The 18,721-nt window shown below is 35.3% G+C and overlaps 1 protein-coding gene across 1 annotated transcript in view; it reads right to left on the minus strand.

Moving 5' to 3' along the window:
• The window catches only part of GABA-B-R3 (gamma-aminobutyric acid type B receptor subunit 3), a 170,156-nt gene that overhangs the window by 15,857 nt on the left and 135,578 nt on the right, over nt 1–18,721 (minus strand). The window contains exons 2-5 of the mRNA XM_068776480.1: nt 15,666–15,850; nt 14,531–14,674; nt 6,428–6,540; nt 603–765 (exon numbers count right to left, since the gene is read on the minus strand). Of these exons, the coding sequence (XP_068632581.1) occupies nt 603–765; nt 6,428–6,540; nt 14,531–14,674; nt 15,666–15,850 (605 nt within the window). The remainder of the gene's footprint in view (nt 1–602; nt 766–6,427; nt 6,541–14,530; nt 14,675–15,665; nt 15,851–18,721) is intronic.

The following is an 18,721-nucleotide window of genomic DNA, read 5'->3' on the forward strand; positions in this document are numbered from 1 at the left end:
TAGATAGAAAACATTCATCCTAGACATATATACTCTATAAAGATGGGCAAAAGTATTTTTGATAAGAAAAGAGTGATTTATATCTTTTCGGTGTTAGGGTATATATCACTCTTTTATATCTTTTACTTAATCTCGGAACGTTTCAGAGAGAGAATAAGAAAGCTAAGACTAAAAATATATCTTTTGTATTCCGGCTGTTTTAGCTCAGACTTAGAACTCAGTAAGGCGGAATGAAACGTATGCGACATTCCTATTTAAAATTTTATGTCTTTGTCATAAAGCACAAAAAGCTAGATGCCCGCGCGTGTGTTGTTTTCGTTACTAAAAACCGTAGTTTAAATTTTTAATACAAACATGCAATAGCTACACGTCTCTCTTTTACGTATAATATAAATTCCTATATATGCCCATCACTTTCTTCTCTAACTCTGAACGAACTGTAACTCATCACGAAAATGACTATTAAGTATAAAGATATAGAGATATAATTAAAGCACATGTGAGCTAGAGAGTGATCATATCTTTTGCAAAGATTTATATCTTTCTTGTTATTTGCCTCCGAGCTTCCCATCTCTAATACTCTACTAAATAAGTTCATATACCTTCAATTGCTGGAGTTGTTCTTTAAAGTCCGATTCTGCGAAGGTGATGGAAGCAGCGCAAGTTATGTTGGCGTCTTCCAGCTGCGTCACCAGCTCGTTCACGGCCAGGGAGTAGACTTCTTCGTTCTGCGAGAAGGCAGTCACTGTGTCCCATCCGTGTTGTCTTTGGAAATAGGTGAAGAAATCACGTATTAACATCTTTAACTTCTGTTATAACCTTAAAATTTTTAAGTAAAAAAAGGACCAATATTTTGCCACTTCCGCACATGGAGTGGTAGTCGTGCAACAAAGTAGCATATAAATAACAAGCGGCAACGGACTGAGCTCACTCTGTGTTTGGCACAACTCCTGAAGATGCCCCGTGGAGGGATGAAACACGTGTTGAGCGATTTGGTGGTGGCGGTTGTGTGATTCGCATTGTTTGCCGCATACGTATTTATCAGGACTACCACTACATGTGGGGAAGTGGCTAAATATTGGTCCTTTTCTTACTTAGGATGGACTTCCGCAAGGTTACGCCTGATTCCATCAAATATTTAAAATTTCTTAACAAAGCAAAAATTTCTTTGCACTAGACAAACAGCCAAATTTAACAAACTAAAAACATGTTTATTTAAAATAGGATAGATTATCTTTTATTGATATCAAAATAGCTATACATCCATCAGCTGTTATATTAATGCTACAGACCTGAAAAGAACACGCGAAAGAGTTTAGAGCACATACAAGCAACCGGCAGGCGAATATAACCTAATCAAGATGTGCTATCTGCTGTGAAGGCATTTACAGCGGATGTCTTTCACGAATCTAGCTTTACAGTTTATTTAGTCTAGCATTTGAAGCGTTCTGAACATCTGGAATCCCATTGTCCCCTTGCCCAAAGATTTACTAAATCGATTAATTCAAACTTGGAGACAATTTGTTTCTGCTTCTTAAAGTTCTTTTTTCTTTTGTCTTTTCAATCTGTAAACGCCCACTGTAAACCATAGAGCTTCTCCAAAGATCGTCACGATGACCAGTTGAACTGTCTGTGATCTTAACTACGTCGTCTGTACATCTAGTGGAGAGCCTATCCACGTTGAGTCCATCGGGGCTAAAGGTCATCATCATCGTTTCATCATCGCTTTCGATTTCGATCAACATCATCATCAGGTTTGATGAGCGAGGTGCCTTATCTACTGCCACTTCGGACGAAAATTCTTTGATCTATGTCGGTGCCCTATGTTTTTCTGCAGTATTCTCATTTCTGGTTCCATCTTGCTGTGAAATTCCAAGTATAGCCTACTCAATTGATCTCTGGGTAGCCTTGTCTTCTTATGAGGACCACAGTAAGCGATCGTATCTTGGATCATTTCGACGACGCTGATCGATGGGTCAAAGGCCTTTGTCTTTAGATACTGCAGTATTTTGGAAGAAAAATATTTACATTCTATATTTGAAAATGCAGAAAAATCAGTGACGTTTATTTGTCAGTAAGAAAAGGACCAATATTTAGCCACTTCCGCACATGCAATGGTAGTCGTGCAATAAAGTGCACCGCCCGCCAGCCCGCTGATAAATGCGTATCCGGCAAACAATGCGAATCACACAACCGCCATCGCCAAATTACTCAACACGTGTTTCACCCCTCCACGGGGCACCCTCAGGAGCCATGCCACACCGATTAGTGCCAAACACAGAGTCAACTTTCGTCAACGGCGGTGCACTTTTTTGCACGACTACCACTGCATGTGCGGAAGTGGCTAAATATTGGTCCTTTTCTTACTTAGGATGGACTTCCGCGAGGTAACGCCTGATTCCATTAAATGTTTATTTGTCATTTCATTTACCTAAACGTATTGAGAAACGACAGTTAACATTTTTAATTATATTTTGTTTCTGTTAAATACTATATCATCTTTTACTAATTGCTTACCTTATATTAGGGGACCGGAAAGTAATGTCGCTTTTTTAAGTTAAATTCACACTACTACATTTTTAATAAGTTTTAATTTCTTATCAACAATATATTCACCGTTACTTTCAACAACCTTTTGCTATCTAGTATACAAAATCAATGCCGGAGCGATAAAAATCAATCATCAAAGTTTTTCTGTAAAATATGTCGACAGAAACTACATTACTTTCCCGTCCTCTTAATACAATCTATAATTTTCTTAAGTAACTCGTGTTGATAGAGATAATATGAAAGAACAAGATAAAAGTTATGAGCGTACTGTTCAAGTTTGCGAAGTTTTCGACGCTTAGGCCTCGATCTCGTCTATTGGGAGGCGACATTGTTTGCTAAGAAATATGTTTATAAGAGGATTATATCTCATACGTATGTACTTTACGTTTTGATTTCGTTTTCTTTGTTAGTCCTCATTGTTATTGTATTAAAGTCAAACAAAATCAACTTTTCTGTATTAACTTTAAGTGTTTTTTCTTAGTAAACAATTGTATTTTTTTTATTTATACTATTTGCGAACACATTTTTAACAATGTCCTCAGTTATATTGGCTATATTATCTGTAGACTTCTGGATAACTTCTTGTCGTTTATAGGCGAAGCATTTGACCTCTGTCTTGCTTCAAGTTAAGTAATGACGATTTTTTATGGAATCAGGCGTTACCTTGCGGAAGTCCATCCTTAGTAAGAAAAGGACGTATATTTAGCCACTTCCGCACATGCAGTGGTAGTCGTGCAACAAAGTGCACCGCCCGCCAGCCCGCTGATAAATGCGCATGCGGCCAATAATGCGAATTATACAACTGCCACCGTCAAATCACTCAACACGTGTTTCACTCCTCCACGGGGCATCTTCGGGAGTTATGTTACACCGATTAGTGCCAAACACAGAGTCAAGTAATGACGAGTTCTACCATGGTATATGCTTGCCTAGAATAAATCTATTAGTGCTTCTTTTGCGCAACTTTCAGCAAAGAAAATAGACTTAGTAATTGAAGAGTTAAAAGTCAATAAAGTTTGGCACAGGTTCCGGCAAACATCACAGTATTTCCGTAATCATCAATTTTTCATCATTTTTTCACATCATCATTTTGAAACCATGTGTCCCCAAGAGTATGTGTTTTTTATCTTTTATGGACTAAGTTTTTGATTTCTGTCTTAAATGGTTGGCGATGACAAAGTCTGCAATGGTATATGTTTGCCTAGAATAAATCTTTTCATTTTTCTCTTGCGCAACTTTCAGCAAAGAAGATAAACTAGTTGAAGAATAAGAAGTTAGTAGATTTTAAAGCAACAGTATTTCTGCTATCTACAATTTAATTTTCATATGCCCTCTGTGCAACCATGTGTCCGCTTTTTTACCCTCCTAGGTGAAGCATTTGACGTCTGTCTCGCCTGATATTAAGCGATAAAGAGGTCTACGATGATACATAGTTCTCTAGAAGATATCTATTCTATTTCATTCTGTGGACAGCTCGCGGCACTGATACGTCTACTCTTAAAGAGAACACTATAAAGACCCAACTATCAACTATCAGTTTGTGTAGAATACTCTGTTACTTTAGCCACATTGCGGCAAGGAGCTCGGACAATCTAGAGAAGCTTATAGCTGTCGGCAGTTTGGGAATAGACTGTCGCAATTTCAAAAGCCTACAACACTGACGTTGTCAGTCACGAGGAATCGACGAAGATATTATTATCGTATGTAGGAATATTCTCGAAGAACTGGAGGACATTTTCACAAAATAGACCCGCCTGGACAAACATTGCAGCATATACTGGTGTGCATGGCCATGATCTTTAGTCACGAGGAAGCGACGAAAATATTATTATTTTCATTGCTTTTTATTATTATTTAGAAGAATATTCCAGAAAAACAGGAGGACATTTGCGCAAAATAGCCCTTTTGGCCACGATACTTAGTCATAAGGAAGCGACGAAGGTATTATAGTCGTTTGTAATAATATACCAGAAGATCTGAAAGATTCTGACAACATCATTTTTAAAAAATAAATTCCATTGCAACCATGTATTTTATTTTACTTAATAATAGATAGAATGTTGTAAAAAGTATGGTTCTTTTAATGGGTATAAGCTATAATTAGTAATAAGTGGTTGAAGCAAAATAAATATAATACATGATTTTTTTAGTATTATGTTCAAAAGTGAACTTCATTTTATCAGTTTATCTATTATTTACTTTATTTACTTTTATTATTATCTCATTGTATCTTTAATTATAAAATCAATTAATAATTTTATTTTAGTAATTCAACTAATCATTTAAATTCAAAAATTTTGTTAAACTTATAAATTCTTTTTATCAAGCAGAATTCACTATGTATGAATCATTTTACATTAGAAGTTTGAACATATATATAGTAAATTTATATATCCAACCCAATCACTGGCATCTTCTATGTTAAATCAAGTTTTTATTAGTTCTGGAATTTTTCACTAGTTTGAGGAGGTTTTATTTGAACCTCATTTTGATATTACGTTTTTACGAACCATAAATGTCTTTAATATTATATAATAATAATTTTAATATTATCTTTATTCCTGGATAGAGGTCTCTTATTAATGAATTGATACCAATCTTCATATATATTTAATGGAATCAGGCGTAACCTCGCGAAAGTCCAACCTAAGTAAGAAGAGGACCAATATTTAGCCACTTCCGCACATGCAGTGGTAGTCGTGCAATAAAATGCACCGCCCGCTAGCCCGCTAATAAATGCGTATGCGGCAAACAATGCGAATCACACAACCGTCACCGCCAAATTACTCAACACGTGTTTTACCCATCCACGGGGCATCTTCAGGAGTTATGTTACACCGATTAGTGCCAAGCACAGAGTCAACTCTCACTTGACATGTGCGGAAGTGGATAAATATTGGTTCTTTTCTTAATCTTCATATGTTTTAGAGTTTTTACAAAATGCTATATCGATATCTTCTATCCTCTTTGATAAAGAACAAGGCACAGCAGTGGAGAGGGTTACGCTCGAAGTTTTGCTGCGAGATCGAATCAGATAGTACTACCCACAAAAATCAAGGTCATCGATGTAGGTATTAGAATTACTTGTCTGTAGTGGCAGTTAACTAGACACATCGTGCAACTGATGGAACTGAAAGGCTTTCGATTGGCGACCATGAGCTGATAGATGAGGCGTGGGCAAGCTTCCCACTAGGTGGACTGACAACGTCGCAGGTAACGCAGGATCGATCATCAAGGCGACCTTTAGCCGAAAAGAAGAATATCGATTTCCATCACAGTTTCAGCCAGATGAACAATATATTGCATAGCATTTGGAACCGAATCCATATAATAAAATCCTAAACCTCACCACTTATCTACAAGACTACAACTGCGCAATGTAAATAACTAATTAAAAGAAGAGTTTAAAAAAACAAAATTAAATTACTTCAAAAGTGTAAATTTAATTTTTTAACTAATTGCAGAATGTTGATATCGCCTCTATTTTTGTAAACATATAGCCTGTGAGGCTTTTTTGGAGAGGAGTTCACAGAACAGGATGCGTAGAACATAGAGTGGACTCATACTCTCCTCCTGAATTTGCTGTGAGAACTGATTGAGGTAAGATGGGTAGTAATATACATATTCGAAACATATTTGAAATAAAAAAAAATGTTCTCTCCAACCAGCATGTCTAGCGTGGCTAACATCGGCACAGACCTCCTTTGTGATTAAAAAAAAAAAAACAGGCTCCCTCTACAGCATGCAATTACTTTGCTTATGCAATTGGTGCCTCTGTTAAGGTTGTTACAAGACGCTACATGCACGCTTGCAGTTGTTTCTTGAAACCTATAGGTTATTTTGGTCAACTGTGAACTTCCTATGGCAACAATGTTACCTGATGAAAGCAATCCTGGCAGGATTATGGGAGGAGTCAGGAGCTACGGTTCTGCAGAAGAGTGGAAACTCGGAGCGGTCGCTCAGTGCCGGCGAAGTGGAACCAAAAGACACCTGTAACAAAATTTAAATTTAATTTTTATGTTCCAATTTTATTTTTCTAGCTTTAGTGATATATATATATGCGAATGGTAGCTGTGGGATTCTTCCTAGCGACGGTGGGTCTTGGAGGTAATGTCAACACGAAGTTCAAAAAAGAAGTGGGTATTTTGATCAAACTTAGTCCATATTTATATTGATTCTTAAAACTATGAAAACAATATTTAACCAACTAAATCCGTCTAAAATATTGTACAGCGCTGTCTCTTTCGCCTGATGTAAATACAGAGCGCTCTGGTATGGGATTCCCCTGTTCCATGCGCCGCTGATGATGACTATTAGCTCCTACGAGGTCTATATACTTAGTGAAACACTGTACCGTATGCCTTTTACCTTATGTTTATAGCTAAGTAAGAAAAGGACCAATATTTAGCCACTTCCGCACATGCAGTGGTAGTCGAGCAACAAAGTGCACCGCCCGCCAGCCCGCTGATAAATGCGTATGCGGCAAACAATGCGAATCACACAACCGCCACAGCCAAATTACTCAACACATGTTTCACCCCTCCACGGGGCATCTTCAGCAGTTATGTTACACCGATTAGTGCTAAAACAGAGTCTACTCTGTACGGGCGGTGCACTTTGTTGCATGACTAGGACTGCATGTGCGGAAGTGGCTAAATATTGGTCCTTTTCTTACTTAGGATGGACTTCCGCTAAACAACGTCTGATACTATTAAAAATTATGTTTATAGCTATTACATTAATGAATGTAAGCCTATAGACGTTCACTGCAAGGAATATACCTCCCCCAAAGACGTAATAATGACGAGTCTAGTACTGCCCGCATCTAACGACTCTTTGTGACATTTATTATGTCGTCTGTCGGAATTTTGACGAACCTATCTTTGTCAGGCTCTGACCCTTTCATATTACTGTTATCAAAAAGTAAGACCGAAGTCATTTAAAACTCCCAGGCATTAGGAAGACAGATAAGATTTTTTTCCTAGGTCGATAGAACTGTCTACAACATTTGCCAAGCGTCGGGAATTATTTTAAATGGTTTCCGAATTACTATTATATAGTTTTTGTCGAATGCTTCAAGTCTCTACTGGCTCAATTTTTTGAAAAAGGAAGAGTGAAAAACTCGACTCATATCGTTCCTCAGGCAATTATGGCGGATTTGCTTAATTTGAAACAGTCTTTCTTCTGGATATTCAACAAACTCAAAAGGTTGCAGTGGCCTGAAAATGGAAGGGTGAAAAACTCGACTCATATCGTTCCTCAGGCAAATATGTTGGATTTGCCTGATTTGAAACAGTCCTTCTTCTGGGTATTCAACAAACTCAAAAGGGCGCTGCTTTGACATGATTGAGGAGATAAAAATCAAATCGAATCTTTACCAGAAAAAGAAAACTCCGATCGTTTCCAAAAAAGTTGGCAAAAGTGCGTTTTATTCGACAGGGATCACTTTCAACATGATAAGATTATTTTGAAAGAATAAAGAGAGAAATTCACAAAATTTAAGAACGAATTCACCTTACTTTTTGATCACAGAACATATTTACGTAGGTACGAGATGTTTTATAAAATATAGGGAATAACGAAATATAAGCGAAGTAAATCAGAACTCTTTTTGAATATAGAATCGGATTAGAAATAATATCCGGCGAAATGTTAACGTAAGGGTTTACTATTGGAATATCGAAAAGGCAGACTGATTTTGACGGTATGCATAAACATTACTTGTTTATCGTAATATTTATTTATTTAAAAACTTCTGATACAATTTAAGTGTAATGACGAACTTAATGCTATCTTAAATCATACAGAGTGTATATATTATTATTTTATATTACAAGGACTAGATGTGATGTTGTTCCATCTTGACTATGAATAAGTAGGTATATTTCAAAAACATTATATTTTAGTTTATGATACATACAAAAATAAGTTCTATTATTTGCTGCGTGAATAACTAAGGTTGTTGCTTTTCCGAAATGGAAAAAGGGTACCTACAGTTGGCCATGAGGAAATAGTAATTTTCTCACAAAGAAACTTATAAAAGGGTAGAATAATGAAATCGGTTCAGATGCGTCAAGTGTAGAGAAAAATTTATCTATAGCGAGATATACCATAATTGCTATGCTTTTCTGAACAAACTAGTTTATGAACAATAGCAATCCTAGGTAATTAATAAGCAGAGTGTGAATTATACAAGGCCAAACACCGAGATGGGCGGTGCAACATTACTCCTGAGGATGCCCCGTGGAGGGGTGAAACACGTGTTAAGTAATTTAACAGTGGTAGTTGTGTAATTCGTATTGTTCGCCGCACGCGCATTTATCAGCGGGCTGGCGGGCGATGCACTTCATTACAACTACTGCTAGCAGAAGTAGCTATATATTAGTCCTTTTCTTACGACAGGTTTTAATTAAAGAAATGTATCTTACAACTGCTATAAGTTTTAAAACTTATCGTAAAAGTAATTTATAACCTTACTCCATCTATTTAACTTTAGTGTACAGTTGTTTGGTGTAAAAAATTGATTGTAAAAGTTATATATTAGGAAAAAAAATTTAAAACTTTTATGCCTATTTCCGAACATACTGTATATGGTGTTTGGTCTGAAAACTAAATATGTTTACCCTTTGAAAGCTTTTACATCAATTACCGATCACTCTTTATAACCAATCGTAAAATCGAATGACTGTCTACAAATTTATTTTTACTAATGTCGTATTTGATTACTTATTACAGTGTAGTATGAAAATTCACCCTTTGTTCACCTTACGTAATATTCAACTAGAAGCGCCACAATGAGCAAATGAAAAACCAACGTACTAGAAACAACAGTATGGTGATATATACCACTTCAGTTGAATAACTGTTTAAAAAATTATTTTTACTAATATGTCGTATTTGATTACTTATTACAGTGTAGTATGATGAAATTCGCCCTTTATTCACCTTACGTAATATTCAACTAGAAGCGCCACAATGAGCAAATGAAAAAACAACGTACTAGAAACAACAGTATGGTGATATATACCACTTCAGTTGAATAACTGTTTAAAAAATTATTTTTACTAATATGTCGTATTTGATTACTTATTACAGTGTAGTATGATGAAATTCGCCCTTTATTCACCTTACGTAATATTCAACTAGAAGCGCCACAATGAGCAAATGAAAAAACAACGTACTAGAAACAACAGTATGGTGATATATACCACTTCAGTTGAATAACTGCGGCAGAAATGTTTACAGTCAATAGAACAGCAATAAGGGATACATAACTCGTTTTGCTGAGCTCGGTTCGTTTGAAACAATGCGTTGTACGTTTCAAACGGTTGATAAATGTCAGCGTTTTGTTCGATAAGTATCCGGTTCACTGACGTTTGGTATATCGAATGCGGGTATATTTATTTATTTTTATAATGCTTATCCTTTAAAATAAATATTATTAAATCTTTTTGTTTTATCTTGATAGAGATGTATATCGAAGAGTAATTTCAATTGACTTACAACACACAACGACAAATTTGTTTTTTTTTTAATTACAGGGAGAAATCTTCCGGATGTTGAAGACATTCTACCTCTGGGATCCCACTATAGTCCTCTTCTGCACAATGTGAGAGACTGTGGTATCTCCCGGATAGGTAACACCACGCGATCAACCCTCTCGCGCTTTGTTTAGATAGCCCGTTTTGCGGTATGTATAGTTCACGGTACCCCAAAACATTGTCGCCAGTGGAAGTTTAGGGTCTACACTCTAAAAATCCATTAAAAATATTTAACTATACTACTACATTATATTTTTAGTTCCTCACAGGAAAAGCAGTTCAATAAAGATTGTTTTTTTTTTCCTAAACAAATTTGTTCGAAATAAATTAATAGGTATGTCAAAAAAAACTTTCAACGTTCTACGAACAAAGCGAAATTTCAATTATAAGTCACAAAAAAAATGTATATACACGTAACATGTTGAAACTTTAAAAAGAAAGAATCAAAGGCATAAGTTATTTCGTATCTCCGAAAACTTTGATCCGTTTCTTTGTTCGTTAAAAAAGTTGGTGCGAAGTTACCGGATGGTTGCGACTAAACGTCTTTGCGAAGCTTTGTCTCATGCCGATACAAAAAGTCAGAGGGACCTTGTTAGGCGTGTCGTGGTCATTACGAAAGTTTAATTATTGATGATTTTTTCTTCTTCTAAAAGTTCTCCTATCTCTTACTACTAACACCGTTATTTTTAAAACTAAAAATTGTAATTCAATCATTAAAAACAAACAAGATGCGAAAGATTTAAAAAAAATAATAATTAAACGACTTCAACTTAGTTTTAAATAACGATTGAGAATGGTTAACAGTTTAAGAGACTTAGTGAACACAACACAACACAAGCCAAAAAATTCGGAAATATTAAACGTAATTTTAAAAACGAAAATATTTTCCAGATAACTTACTATATACATTATGTAGGGCAAATGTCACCTTTATCTTCATCATAATTAAGCCGATAGATGGCCATTGCAAGGCATAGTTCTTCCCCAAAGATTGCTACGATAAGAGGTTTTGTTCTGCCCGCATAGCGACTTTCCGCGACCTTATATATATATATATATATATATATATATATATATATGCACCCACACGCACGCGCACACGCACATATATATATATATATATATATATATATATAATTTTGCAGTAAACTGTGCAAAGGCTCCCAATGTTGCTGCCCTTATATTATCTAGTCTGTATAAATTTTAAGCTAAGCCAACAGTATAAATCTTATTTCATCATTTAATTTTCTTTGTAAATTCTTCACACGAGTACGACCGTTGCTTATTCTTGAAGTTTCTTTTATCTATCACTGTCTTAACTAATAAAATTGTAAGCGGTATCTATACAGTAGCAACCGCCACTTCAACTGCGACATACCGCACACGACACTGCGTTTTATGCGATAAAACAATTAAATTATTCACAACACTACACGATCTATATTGAGGGGTGGTCTTTCGTTTTATAATCGCTAACAGCGTGGGCGATCCATGGGAGGATTTCCCTTGGATGTACAAGTGGTTTACACTGTCGTTCCGAGCCGTATACAAATCACACTATAACAACTCTACTCTGGTAGAGCTCTTTGCTACGGACCCTTTAGTCTTGTGAACTCAGTTTTGATGACGCTATAACATATATAGCTAGCCCAATATAAAGAATTAATAATATTTCCGTATTCAAATGATTCCCTTTCAACGAAATTTCGTGATAGATTATTATCACCAGTAAGAAAAGCACCAATATTTAGTCACTTCCGCACATGCAGTGGTAGTCGTGCAATGAAATGCACCGATTTTTTTATGCGAATCACACAACCGCCACCACCAAATTACTCAACACGTGTTTCACCCCTCCACGGGGCATCTTCAGGAGTTATGTTGACATACTTGGCGGTTGTGTGATTCGCATAAAAAAACGGTGCATTTTATTGCACGACTACCACTGCATGTGCGGAAGTGGCTAAATATTGGTCCTTTTCTTACTTAGGATGGACTTCCGCGAGGTAACGCCTGATTCCATTAAATTATTATCACCGTTAATTTTTATTTAGCAATAATTTGCAATACATGGAATAGAGGGTATAAAGTAATTTTTCTGATTATAATTATATCTACGCAATGAATATCGTCCGTCTTCATATAAACGCGTTGGAACAGGAAAATGTTCTCGTTTCAAAATGTAATTAAACCTAGTAATTACACTGAAAGCCTATCCGCTAATGGATGCTTTAAAAATGCGGCCTCTCTTTTAAATCTACGGCTGTTCGTCGGATCCAATACCCATTGATTTATTAATTAAAAAAATATTAATAGGCGCGTTTCAACAAAGTTTTTAAAATTTCAAAATATGTATACTATAATATTGTACTTAATCTGGTGTCGTTTTTTTTGGACCCTAAAGATATCTACAGGTTTTCACATTGATCACCTTTTTAGGGATGGAACTATTAGTATGAAAAAACCGCGATGTTTACATACCAGAGTGGCTTGTGAAATGGAAATGGGTAAAATGATTACTAGTGACAGCATGGCTTCTCATTTAAGAAGAAGAAAGTCGCAAAACTTTCTTGCAGTTTTGTCACAGGATAATAAGTGATGTAAAAAAGCTTAACTATACCGTTTAAGGCTTCTCCGGTAGTATATTGAGCCAGTTAGGCATTAAGGCTTGCGAGGACTCTATGGCCTCGCTAATCAACGACGAGGAAGAAAGACCAAAGTTCTAAAAATGTGCAAAACGATTGCGGAAAACGTGATAAAAAGAAACAAGTGTTGAGCTAAAATTAAAAATTATAAATAAATGTGTAAAAATAGGCAATTAAATAAATAAGTAAATTAAATAATACATATAAAAATCAAAATAAACCTAGAATAGATCAAAAATGTGATTTAGAATAAAAACAAAAAAGCTGTAATAGTTAAGGTATGAGGAGAATAAAGAGAAAGAGAAAGAAAGGAGAATTGTAGAAAGAAAGAAAATAAACGAATGGAAGATCATAGGAGGAACGATAGAAGAGCGCGAAAATAAAAATATTACATGAAAAGATAGCAGATAGAATAAAAACAAAGTCCCTGTCCCACAATAGATACGAGGGGTCCCCAGAGCAATAAAAAATGGAAATGTAATATTTAATTTGAATAATCGTAGCGAAGGTTTAATAATGGCAAAGGCGCTTTTCGATTTATTTATCAACATTGATCCGTCTTTGGAACGTTTTATTTTTAAGAGGATTTCTAATGCGATTGCTGCATGTCAGTCTAAATCGAAGGAGATTTTATGTCTTAAAATAAGTCAGTGTTCAAAAATTTTAGTTGAATTGATTATTTTTATATCATAGATTTTTTCATTTATTCACCTAGTAACGTATCGATTATAATCCTATATAAATCACCATTCACGGTTTCTGTATTAGTGATATATTTATGAAACATATACCAAATATCTTTTAATGTACTCATATATGCTGTCATCATATATGATGTCATACAAAATGAATGCAGTTATTTGATGTTAATACTGTGGGACAAGGGTATCATTTATGTCATATCAAGAGTCGATCATTAGTTACTGTCATTGCCAGAACGACAATTCCGAAATTGAACATTGTTAACTGGCTTGTTGCGACAAGCAGTCATGTCTGTGAGGGCTTAACGTTAAGATAAATAATTACTTTACTGCTGAACGCAGCTGAAACTTGTTCAAATTATATTTCATGTTTGAACTCTAAAAGATTTCAAACTTGTCAATTTCACTCTTTAAATATGTTTTATTAATTGGTTTTCTGATTGATTATTGCATTTTTAGAGTGCTATTAATATTATCGCTTTTAAGGGATGAATACATAGGTCGTTTATTGCAATGCGAAGTCTAAAGAACAGGTGGTAATTCGAATTTTAAAATGATTTTTGTTACCACGCTGTTATAAGATATTATAGGTAGTATTGCAAATTTAATACTTTTATTATATGATGAACTTTATCAGTGATTTTCAAATAGTTTATATAGTTAATTTTTCATAGCAATGGGTATTAAAAGTGAGTATTGAAGAATAAGGTGGACAGTTGATGAAGTTCAACCTAAGCCTATTGGAAATCATTGGGAATATCATGCCCAGCCGTGGGAGACCTTTGGCTGAGTTATCATGATGAATGACTACGTGTTATGTTTCCGAAAGAGCATCTAGTTTAAATATTATAAGAAGTATCAACGAGTATAAAATATTTTTCTTGTTTATTTTATGGAGTTGTTACTTCTTCTTCTCTCTCTCTAAGTCTCTATATGGTAGAGGCTATTTCAGAATTTTCTTAAATATTCGCGAATCTTGATTAGCTGTCTCAAACAGTTATACTTTCCAATCTCTCTAGAATCAAAATTACAAAAATTTTTGGTCGAAGTGACAGTTTCAGTGCAATCTTTTCATTCAGTGCAAAAATCTTACCTGAACAATATTCCAATAGGGTACAATTTTGGCTATACTCTCTGTGACCTCGGAGCAGGCGGTGCCGAGAAGCATCACCATTCTGGACTCTCGCTCGGTGTAGAGAGCGTGGAAGAACCGGTCCACTCCAACTCCAGGATCGCACTGTAAAAAATTTTAGTTTAGATCATGGTTGCACAAACTTATTAAGACTAGGGGCTACTCGGGCAAGTCATGAATTGATGGCGGGCCGGCCGCCAGAAGTATAGGTAGTTAATTTTTTTTGGTTTTATTCTGGAATAGAATTCAATATTTTTCGAATGTACGAGAGTATTATTTTTGCTGTCGGCGGGCCGTCTGTCGCCTGTCTGTGCATCCATGGTTTAGATTAACTAGTTTTAGCATATGTTCTACATGTATCAAGGTAAGTAGGTTATTTTGGTTTATTCAAGATACTCTTTTTTATTCCTTATAGGTGAAGCGTTTGACCGCTGTCTTACCTGATACTAAGCTATGATATCTACAATAATATACGCTTGCCTAGAATAAACCTGTTTTCTTTTATCCTTAAAGACTCTAAAATTGTCTGGAAACAATGACGCCGGTAGGTTTTTCTACTCCTTGACTGCTCGCCTAAAAGTAGTAGCAAAGCGCTTATTGCGAGTGGAAGGAATTTCAACCGTGTACGGATGTCGTGAATCCACACGTCTTGTTGTCGGCTGGAAGACTCTTCAAGCGGTATACATGGCGAGGGACCAGGAGGATTGACGAAATAGAGAAGGTAGCGGGAACCAATCATGCAGCTAGCATCACCCACAGTTAAGTTAAAGGAAACCTACAAGATCGACCCGACGCGTAAAACTCACTTTTGAGGAGCGAAGAATGGAGATGGATAGAAATGAAGCAGAAGTTTTCGTGAAGGAAAAAGAGAGTTAGCATTGTTATGTGGGGACTTTTAACTGCGTATGCGACGGAAGTGCGGTAGGGGTGTGAATTGCGGCGAATTGCACTGGAAATTTTTTTGTCCCGTCCCATGGGGAAAAGCGCTCCCGTGTCCTAGTAATAGCAATTATGGAGATCTTGTGAAAACTCGATCTTTTTCCTGTAAACGTATGTAGACATTTTTCATAGGTAAAAGAAACTTAACCTCCCATACCTTCGTATCGTTGGTGATCAGATGTAACTTGTATCCAGGTAGGATGGCACGGCGGTTGATGTGGCTCACGGCGAGCTTCGCCGCCGCCAGCTCTGAGGCGCCTTCAGCCCTGGGAACCTGGCCCATCGTAAGCTCGAAAAGCCCCAGGATCGATACAGTTCTGTTAGTTGATTCTCTTGCCAGCTCTACAGATAATGAAAGAAAACCATTAATTTATTATTATGCACACACATACACACACATTTATATATATATATATATATATATATATATTATCATATACATATATATATATATATTATCTTTTTCATATAATGGCAACACAAAGATTGCTCCTGTTACATTTAAATAATTATTTAAAAAAAGAAATCTAGACAATAAATAAAATAAATAAAAATAACCCTTAATGATAAACAACATATCTTAGACATTCCTTTTATTAGTCTTCAATCTGAAATATTATAATAGCATTGAAGAGTTTTCAATCTATTGAAATATGTGGAATATCATTCGTTGACTCATTTCCAAGTTTGACATTATAATGTGTACATCAAAAGAGAAATTGCCGAGTTCCTAGTTGGTCCAAATAATCGACGATTTAAGAGTGCATGTAAATGTTTACTTTAGTAATGATATTTTGAATATGATTTTGAACAGCCGTACGCCCAATGTGTCCCCACCTACTTTTAATTTAGATGAGCAATTCATCAAGCTACATCGATGGGCTTGTTTCTTCTGCGCATATCCTCACTTCTGGACTATACTTTGAAATAATACAAGATAAATTACATGGTGTTCATTCAATAACCAATAGAAATAACATTCGAGATTCCTAATTACGTCGTTGACAATTTGTACTTATAATTTTAAAATATTTGACGATTTAAAAGTGTGTGTAAATGCCTACTTGATGAACTTTTAACTTTGCAGATTTTTTTAATATTACATTAATATTCACACCACTTGACTTTTAAGACCCAAGGCTGCCATCAGAAAAAACTGAACAAGCGTTCGAAAATTAACAAATGAACTAAACATTCACATACAAATGATTACTTTGCGTTCAAAATTGATGCCACTATTATTTTTTTAATTCTGATATATCTCTACAGATACATTATCAAGAAAAGGTTTAAACATATTTTGATTTGGAACATCAATAATAACATTTTAATGATTGCACGTTTCAATAAATACAAAAATAAAATAGAAGTCCACAAAGAGTTTGTATTGCCAAAAATAGATTAAATCGAGTAAGTTCCGATGTCTCCTAAAAAAAGGGACTAAACGAACTATGAAATATAAATAAACAGCTTCGCATTGTGTTTGCAATCTCATTACTCTACCGACAGAAGCGTTTCGACCGCTCGTAAGAAAAATCGGTACGTGTGAATGTGCCCTTATCGTCAAATGGAACGCTTTATCGGTTTTTATTTTCTTTGAATTAACCTCTTCGCCTTTCTTATCAGCGACGGTTTCTTTGTTGGGACGCCGTAAAACTGTACAGTAAGGGGTTGACGTGGGCCGGACTGAGGTCGTGAGGTTTTATGAACTCGTAAACATTCCTTTTTATCCTTGACCCATTACAGAGCCGGATTCTCAACAAAAAAATAATTTTAATATAGTTCTTTCAAGATGCAATTATAGACAAAATTTGTTTATGTTGTATCTTTGCGAAATAGTCGCAAACGTTAAAAAAACTAAAGGCCGGGATACATAAAGATAAAATTGATTTATTCAAAATTGGAACTTTTACAGGACCCTTATAGATCGTCAACTTTTTTATTTTTAACTCAATTTTTCTTTATTGTGTTTTATTTACGTTTTTTTTACATTTTGGACAATTATTATTGTTAAATTTTGTCGGAAAAGCCTGGAGCGGGAAATCTATGAAGGAGGCCTATCCTTCCTACAGCGGAAATGATGATGCGTGTTATAAGAGAATGCAAGAATAGGTCAGTTAGGTTGAATTTAGAATAAAATTAAACTACCCTCTAAAGTTCTAAGAAGAAGCGACCATATACTATTTTTATGATTACTTTCACATCCGTGTAATAGACTTAACTTGACGTCAATTATATATGTAATCCGTTGTAATTGAAATAAATGATTTTTTAAATTGAATTTTGCTGAAATTTAAGTATCGGTTGCTACGTTCCGACAGTCCGCTGTTAATGATCGCAGTGACAGTGTTCATGTCCCTCCCCAACTAAACCTACTTTCTTAAGACGCGGTACAGCAGTTTCGGTAGCTCTATTACAACTTCACCTTCACTTCTATTGCTTCGTTCGTTATACACATGTACTTTCTTTTATAGTTCATTTAAATTTATCGATATTAATAAAAAATACGTTATTTTCAGAGGCATTCCAAATTCGAATCCATTGTTGGTTTTTTTATATATCCCCATTTTGGGGGCGTCTCGTTCCGCTATCTTAAATCTATGACGGACATTTATTTCAAATAATTTTACAGTAATTTTCTTTTATTGGCTGTCTCTTCTGTCATCTTTCACAAGTTCTTTTATCAAATCTTCTTTCGTTCTTTAGATTTTATTCTACGCTCTTTTCTTTCACTTACAAAAAGATACATCTTACAGGCCAATAAATATGATCGCTATCTATCTACAACGGGAGAACCCTCCATTTGTAATTTAGAGGGAGGGAGGAGGTAGCTTCGGATGTTATCTACGCCACGTACACCGCTAATGGTGTGACGTCATTTCATTAACAACGTTAAATGCTCCGGCGAAGAAGGTTGTGTATAACCAATAATCTGGGGTTTATTCACATCAATCCTAAGGATTGCTACCTTGAGGCGTTAGTAATTAAATGGACTATATAAAAGATTAAATACATAGATATAATTAAAATAAAAGTATTTTAAATAAATTAATATTGTGTGAAATCGTATCTGTGATAAAATGAAAAAACTTATATTAAATAAGTATAAGAAATAGGAATACAAAAAAGTATAGCATAGATATAAGTGAAGAAATTTAATAGTTTTTTTTAATGGTCCCCGCTATTGGGGACCTCTCGTTCTCCTATCTCGTG

The sequence above is a fragment of the Battus philenor genome, unplaced genomic scaffold (genome assembly GCF_028537555.1).
Source record: "Battus philenor isolate CCGP_79_NKW_IND1 unplaced genomic scaffold, ilBatPhil1.0.hap1 SCAF_12, whole genome shotgun sequence".
In the NCBI taxonomy this organism is placed as follows: domain Eukaryota; kingdom Metazoa; phylum Arthropoda; class Insecta; order Lepidoptera; family Papilionidae; genus Battus; species Battus philenor.